At 40.3% G+C, this 7,483-nt stretch overlaps 3 protein-coding genes across 3 annotated transcripts in view; 2 read left to right on the top strand and 1 right to left on the bottom strand.

The window, feature by feature from the left end:
* The window catches only part of zgc:158403 (tetratricopeptide repeat protein 39A), a gene marked incomplete at its 5' end in the record, with an annotated part of 767,589 nt that overhangs the window by 487,266 nt on the left and 272,840 nt on the right, over positions 1 to 7,483 (bottom strand).
* Positions 1 to 7,483, top strand: part of LOC118322520 (guanine nucleotide-binding protein G(I)/G(S)/G(O) subunit gamma-13-like) — an 81,578-nt gene that overhangs the window by 26,413 nt on the left and 47,682 nt on the right. The gene's annotated exons all lie outside the window — the stretch shown is intronic.
* The window catches only part of traf7 (TNF receptor-associated factor 7), a gene marked incomplete in the record, with an annotated part of 14,922 nt that overhangs the window by 6,170 nt on the left and 1,269 nt on the right, over positions 1 to 7,483 (top strand). The window contains 10 exon segments of the mRNA XM_035654181.1: positions 142 to 276; positions 491 to 586; positions 806 to 927; positions 1,601 to 1,674; positions 1,802 to 1,850; positions 2,198 to 2,325; positions 2,760 to 2,842; positions 2,960 to 2,999; positions 3,122 to 3,238; positions 4,621 to 4,743. Of these exon segments, the coding sequence (XP_035510074.1) occupies positions 142 to 276; positions 491 to 586; positions 806 to 927; positions 1,601 to 1,674; positions 1,802 to 1,850; positions 2,198 to 2,325; positions 2,760 to 2,842; positions 2,960 to 2,999; positions 3,122 to 3,238; positions 4,621 to 4,743 (967 nt within the window).

Raw genomic sequence — 7,483 nt, 5'->3', positions numbered from 1 at the left:
CTTTGGTCAACTTTGGTTGTTTTAAAGTGCTTAACAAATAAAGTTGGATTGGATTGGATACTGTAAAGCAGCAACACATTGACATGCTGTTACTGACTTACTCTTCTCCTCTGCTCATCCTAACTCACTGCGCCTCTGCAGAGAACATGAGGCCAGTTGTGACTACAGGCCGGTCCGCTGCCCCAACAACCCCTCCTGCCCCCCGCTGCTCACCATGAACCTGGAGGCTCACCTCAAAGAATGTGAGCACATCAAATGTCCACACTCCAAATATGGGTGAGTCCTAAAACCGCACATACATACAGTTTCCTATACCGTGCAAGTGTGTGGTGATATGTTGGAATGAAGTTGGCTAAAAATACGTAATATGGCATAAAAACACAATCATTATTTATTTGTTTATCTTTCATCTACTGTGTCTCACCTTGTGTTAAAATACAACACACTCCTCTACCTTCCACTAATCTGCCTCTCTTCTCCTCCCTGACAGCTGTACGTTCATTGGTAACCAGGACACATATGAAACACACCTGGAAGTGTGTAAATTTGAGGGTTTGAAGGAGTTTCTGCAGCAGACTGATGACAGGTAAGCCGACATACTCAAACTACGTGGAGGAACAAAAATTCCAGACTTTTCCAGAGCTGAAACATTCAAATATGCAAATATTTGTTACATTGATTGATTTCTGTCTTTTAATAAACTCCTCAACATAAATAAAACTCTTCTTAAATATGGTATCGATTGTCTCCATCTCTGGTCTATCTGTATGTAATCTCCTGTTTGACTATGTTTGACCCTGTTTAGGTTCCATGAGATGCAGCTGACTCTGGCCCAGAAGGACCAAGACATTGCTTTCCTGCGCTCCATGTTGGGCAAACTATCAGAAAAGTTAGATCAGCTCGAGAAGAACCTGGAGCTCAAATTTGGTAAGATATAGGAGAGAAAGAAATTCTGCAGTTTTACCTGCTTATTTGGACAAAGCAGTACATTCTTATTTGTAACATTTAGGGGAGTTATTTGTTTACACACTCAGATAAGGAAGTTCTTCAGCTCCAACAAACAAGCTGCTGGAAAAGTCACATGGACTCCCGTAGCTCATTTCTGCCGAAGTTGAATGACCTGTCTGTGCACTTCATACCAGCATGATACGTGTCCTTGTCCTTAAGAGGTTGATGCATTGTGATGTTGCAATTCCATAAACCTTAAATATAATTTTAACATTTTTACAAGCCTAAGTGTATGAATGTCTCCACTACAGCCTTATGTTAACTTACACATATCTTAATCAGTTCAACACAGAGAGAATAATAGAAAAAAAACAGCTCAGTACCCGGGATCTGATTACTCTGTACCTGAGTTTGAGTATGGGAATCATTATCGTGGGAGAAAAAGCTGAAAAAGCAGATCACGTCTCACCCCTGCACTGCACCACATTTAAAACACGATTTTTAAGACCGCATGGCTGCTGATAGATAAATATTAACAGGAAATATTGACTGGAGGAAGTTTTATGACCCTAATGAGCCATCCTCCTTGAGCACACTGCCCTGACTGTTATTCCTTTTTCTTAAAGTTATCATGCCTGTGTGTGCATTTCAGATGTGTTGGATGAGAACCAGAGTAAGCTGAGTGAGGACCTGATGGAATTTCGCAGAGACGCCTCCATGCTTAATGTAAGTGTGTACCTGCAAAGAGCGTATGAGTTCATCTGTGTCTGAGAGTAAAAGTTTGAATCAGGTAGCCACAGTAAGTGTGTTAGTGTAGAACAAATCCTCCAATCTATTGTCTGGGTATCTGCAGGATGAGTTGTCCCACATCAACGCCAGGCTCAACATGGGGATCCTGGGCTGTAAGTATCTGTCATTCCTCCTTTTTAAAATCCTTTTTCTCTTCATCTCAGTGCAGGAAAAAAATAATAAACCCTCGCTGAGACCTGGAACATGTCAAGTTTTGAAAGATTTAATCATGAAAGCTCTATTGATTTGAAATGCAAAATCCAGCTCTGCCTGCCTTCTCTGGCCGTTCCTTCCTCCTCTCCCTCACTCCCACCCACCTTCTTTTACCAAACTGATTTCTTTCTTCCTCCTCTCCTCATCTACCACTCTGGCCCTTCTTAATCCATCCTTCAGTTAACTCCTCTCTTGTTTAGTTTCCAATAATAAGTACATACTTACCTGTTTCTGTGCCTGTGTGCAGCATACGACCCCCAGCAGATCTTCAAGTGCAAGGGGACATTTGTTGGCCACCAGGGTCCCGTTTGGTGTCTGTGCGTCTACTCCACTGGAGACCTGCTCTTTTCTGGCTCTTCAGATAAGACCATCAAGGTAACATAAACACACACGCAAAACAAATTCAATACATTAGCACTGTGTAAAAAAACCCACCCAATGTTGAAGCAGCAGAGGGCCTTCAGAGTAATGAATGTATTACTCAAACTGGACTTTCTGGACATTAGCACCAACGTCACCCCTTAAGGTCCTTTTTAATTTATTTAATTTTTTATGATGTAGTTTTATATTTGCCCTGAAAATGGCCTTCGCCCACCTACTGCCTGAGAGATTCGGATAACTCCCCGCCCACAACCTTGTTTTCTATTGGAAATCTGGAATTATCATAGATCTATTTTAATGCTAATACATGTACTCAAGTGTTAAAAGTCCCCTTTAGAAGACATAACCTGAAAAAGAAAATACAGTTTGAGGCCTAAAGATGCTCGCCTTTTAGCACTATGTTAATCCATCTCTTGTCTTCCCTTCAGGTATGGGACACCTGCACAACCTACAAGTGTCAGAAAACCCTAGAGGGTCATGATGGCATTGTACTGGCACTGTGTATCCAGGGGTAATAAAATGCACACATGCACATAAATAAACAACACACACTGTGATCATAGGATGGATGACAACTTGGGACTGACCAGAACTTCCTTGACTCTGTGATATCTTTTTGTCTCCATAGAAACAAGCTATACAGTGGCTCTGCAGACTGCACCATCATCGTGAGTAACATTCTACTCCCTGCTTCCTCTTGTAAACCAGCACAGTTTGAATTGTTAGCATATGCTTTAGAGGTTGTGTTATTTTTTTCCTGTTGTGTCTTGCCGCTGTGCGTTTTGTGTAGGTGTGGGACATCCAGACCCTGCAGAAAGTCAATACTATCCGTGCCCATGACAACCCTGTATGCACACTGGTCTCCTCCCACAACATGTTGTTCAGCGGCTCCCTAAAGGCCATTAAGGTACGGCTGTGTACATCAAGTATCATCACGTGTACGTGTTGTTTCATCCTTTCTCCACAGACATCAGTTTATTTTCCACTTAAATCAAGTCAAAGTTTATAAAAAGTGCCTCAACACACTTTACAGCAATGAAAACAACAGAAGATAGATAGATCATTAAAAGAGACTCAATAAAAACAAATAAGTATTGATAAAACATTGAAAGCAATGGCATGGAAACCAACATGGTGTTTTTTTCATGAATCCTTGGTACTGATGAGTAACCTGAGGCAGAAGAACACAGGATAAGATCTGAGATGTATCAAGGTGCTAATAACCCTTGTAGTGCTTTATATGTCAGGATGAGTTCTTTAAATCAGCTCTAGTGTGTAAGAGATTCATGCATGGATCAAAATCCCACTATCAGAGAAATGGACAGATTCTGGCTTTATTACTCAGAAGATATCTTGACACTAGACTTAATATAGAATCTCAAGCGAGGAGTCCGAAATCAAACCAAGACAATTACTGTTAACTGCGCTGAGAAATGACACAATCGTCAAGATCCAGACAAGACATAAATGTATGTGTTTATCTGGTCTAACAATCGTCTAATGGAAACTGATTCATTTGTGTAAATGCACTGCATAACAATGTAAATGAAACCTGTATAGAAGGCTTGAGTGTATCCAAAATATTAGTTATGGCTAGCTGATTGGCTATAACTTTTTTAAGTAGTAATGATGTGTGGAAGGTTAGAGATTGGTCTCTAATTGCTGAAGATATTAGATTTGATTCCTTTAGAAGTGCTTTAATAATTGCTGCTGCTTGGCCCGACTTCACTGCTGAAATCTGCAATAAAGAAGAGTGTAAAATGTGTCTCAGTGGGGAGAGAAGCAAAGGCAGACTAACGAGTGGTGGCTGTAGCCTTGTCTTTGTTACCATGGCTACAAGTGAGCGAGTGAAAGAAGGGAAAGGATGATTGTGTGTGTGTGTGTGTGTGTGTGTGATGTCATTCCTCTTACACAGGGACTTTCCTTTCTTGCCCAACTGAACTCTGCCTCCTCCTCCCGTCACCCAGCTTCTCCTTATTTCAGCTCAATGACATCATGTACTTTACTGTTTTCCCCACATTGTATTTGCCCACAGCTTGGCTCAATGTAGTGTGTGTGTGTTTCTGTGTGTGTCTGTCTGTGCATGTGTGTGTGTTTCTGTGTGTGTGTGTCTGTGTGTCTCTGTCTGTGTGTGTGTGTGTGTGTGTTTCTGTGTGTCTGTGTGTGAGTGTGAGTGTTTATCTGTTTTATATCTGTTTTATTCTCTTGTTTAGTTTGAAGTCAGTAAAGTGTTTTTTCCCCTAGTTCAGTTTTTATTAACTCTGTGTGTGTGTGTGTGTGTGTGTGTAGGTGTGGGACATCGTTGGTACGGAGCTAAAGCTGAAGAAGGAGCTGACCGGTCTGAATCACTGGGTTAGAGCACTGGTGGCCTCCCAGAACCACCTTTATAGTGGCTCCTATCAGACCATCAAGGTAGGTGCAGATGTGGGGAGATATTGGTAGTATACTTACTCACACATCTATTTCATTTTGATTTTGTTTTGATTGTCCAGTCATGGCTTAGCGACCATAACTAGGCACATCAGGTCTGTCAAACTTTGGATTTCAGCTGTGTGCATGGGGTTGTAGTAATAGAGATAACTGCATATCTAAAGAGTTTGTTTTTCAAACCTTTAACAAGAAAAAAGTGTAATGAATGGACTCATCTGTGTTTTTCTTTGCTAGGTAAACTTCAATCCACTCACAGTATATATAATGGACAAAGCTTCCAGCTCTGTGACTTGAAGCTGATGTGAAGTGTCTATAAACCTGCATTCTATGTAATGGCCAGCAGGGGCAGCTCCATTGGCTGCAATAACATGTATTTATTTCCATGGACTGTCTTATGTGAAGTATATATATACTTGCTAACAAACAAACTCTGTCCTCCTCTAGAGTGGCATTAAACCTACCAGTCTCTAGGGCTAATGGTAGTCCCTGAACACATCTGTTCAGGGACTACCATTAGCTTAGTTAGCTTTATTGTGTGATTTAGGTGAAACTGAGAATGTCCTCCATTTATGATGATTTCTATTGGCTGGATGATTAGGAAAACCCAAGGGAGCCTTTCTTGTAGTGATCTTTTTGTGCCAAGCTTGAGAGAGAAGCCTTTTTGCCTAAAGCTACATCTAGCTTTAGCTTTAGTCTTTTAGCACACTATCTTGTATGTAGCTATCAAGTGCATATTTAAGACACTTTTACTGTCTTCTCTTTTTCAAACAAGTGTGCTGTAAACATTCAAAAAGTCAGTTAGAGACAACACCTTCAGCCAGCTCTGAGTTTTAAGGTTGGATTTAGCTGATGAAATCTGCTAGTAACGGTTGTCATTTCACTGCGTTTGTCAGTGTCAGTGTTTAATTTGCCACCGCAGTCACTGTAAACTGTGTATGTGTCATGCTAAAATGGAAAGAGTGACAGACAATGAATCATTTTTACAAGACAAAATAACTGGCTGTAACGATGTTAGTTCTTCTACTCAGATGCAGTTAGTAAAGTTTTCGTTTTGTCGTGAGGTGCAACAGAAGGAAGATTGGAAAATGTTGTGTTTGGCAGGTACTACGGATTTATCTGCCAGTGACAGATTTGAGTGGGATTTGGACTGTGGATGTTGTTAATTTTGGAGTCGGAGCATTAAAATAAAAAAGCTGGAGGATGGAAGAAAAATGTTCATACCGCTCCCATGGTTATGTAAAGTTGCCCAAGTGACTTAAAATACAGCTCCACATGGTTTATGGGAATGATGAGCACACAGAAGACTTCTTTGACGTGTCCTCTTGGTTGAGAAATACATTTAAATACACTCCTTGCTGTGTGTGTGAGCATGTATTACTATGTAAAGCTAGGTCAAGGCCTTCATGTTGTTGTCATCAGCTAATTTGTGCATCAGCCTGACGGTGTTTTTGTCCCTCCTGAACACAAGCTGGGTGTTAATTAGTTAAGGGTTTAACCTTTTTTTTTTTACAAGGCAGGACATGTACTGTGCAGTGAAAGCTGTTTGGATATATTGTGGTCATCTTCATTCACTGTGTGTGTGTGTGTGTGTGTGTGTGTGTGTCGCTGTCGAGCTGGAGACTAATGAATTCCTCAGGGACGCTGTAGAGAGATGAAAAGAGAGAGACTGGTTTTGGGGACGAGGGACTTCTGGAAGAATGAAGAATAGGAAAAGAGAGATGAAAGTACAGATAAAGTAGACTGTGCTCCTCTTTATGGTGCTTGTAAGCAGAGCGGTTAGTCTCTAGCCAGTACTTAGCCACAGAAGTCGTTTAGAAATTGTTTTTGCTGCAGAAATTGCCATGACAAATGTTGCCAATATTCAGTAAAAAAACACCCCTTTAAACCTTTTGGCAAATAAAGAACTTAGAAAGAGAAACGACAAACTTCATAGAAGAGAGCTTAAACATAAAACTCCTTTTGATTTCTTTTAAAACATGAAATAAATAAACTTCTTTTAGTTTGTATTTCTAATGTTTGAAAAGTTGGTGTCATTAGCTGCTTGCTACCAGTTGCACTGTAGCACTGTAGGCACTATTTAATAGATGCCCTTGTATTTAATCAGACTGCCAAGGATTATCTGTTGGTATTTTAGCCTTTATTAGATAGTATAATAATGAGAGAGACAGGAAGGATGGAGCAGACAATGGAAGATGCTTTGTGACAAACTCACAGACTAGATATGAAACCAAGATGTTACTATTTTTGTGGTATGTAATGCCACGTTCACACCATTTTACTGCACCAAAAATTCATTCTCCTCATTTATTTCAATGATGCCAGTGGGATCCTGCTATAGAGACCAAAGTAAACAGGAAATGCAAAAGTTAATTCTGGTTCAATTAAAAAGAAAAGGAAAATAAATAAAATGTTTTACCTAAAGTGTATTATGCTTACAGGATTGTTTGTGTGCAGCAGTTGAATTGTTCATTGCGCTGTCCTTGGTGATTTATGGAGTTTCCAGATGGACTTGCTGCTAAAATAGGCGAACTGCCGCCACCAGTAATGTTAGATACAGTTAGCTAGGCTGGACTGCCAGGAGCCAAACCCAGCAAAAAAACAACTCTACCAAACTGTCCTCTGTCTGCAACAAATGCTATAATGCTAAAAAGCTGCTATAATCAATATTTTTATATTCACAAAGGATCAAATTAATATCCATTGTAGAACTTTCCAGCAGGTG

Source organism: Morone saxatilis, unplaced genomic scaffold, assembly GCF_004916995.1.
Source record: "Morone saxatilis isolate NCDOM2014 unplaced genomic scaffold, NCSU_SB_2.0 Contig14, whole genome shotgun sequence".
In the NCBI taxonomy this organism is placed as follows: Eukaryota; Metazoa; Chordata; class Actinopteri; family Moronidae; genus Morone; species Morone saxatilis.
The sequence above is the reverse complement of the archived record's forward strand: the minus strand, read 5'-3'. Positions and strand labels throughout refer to the sequence as shown.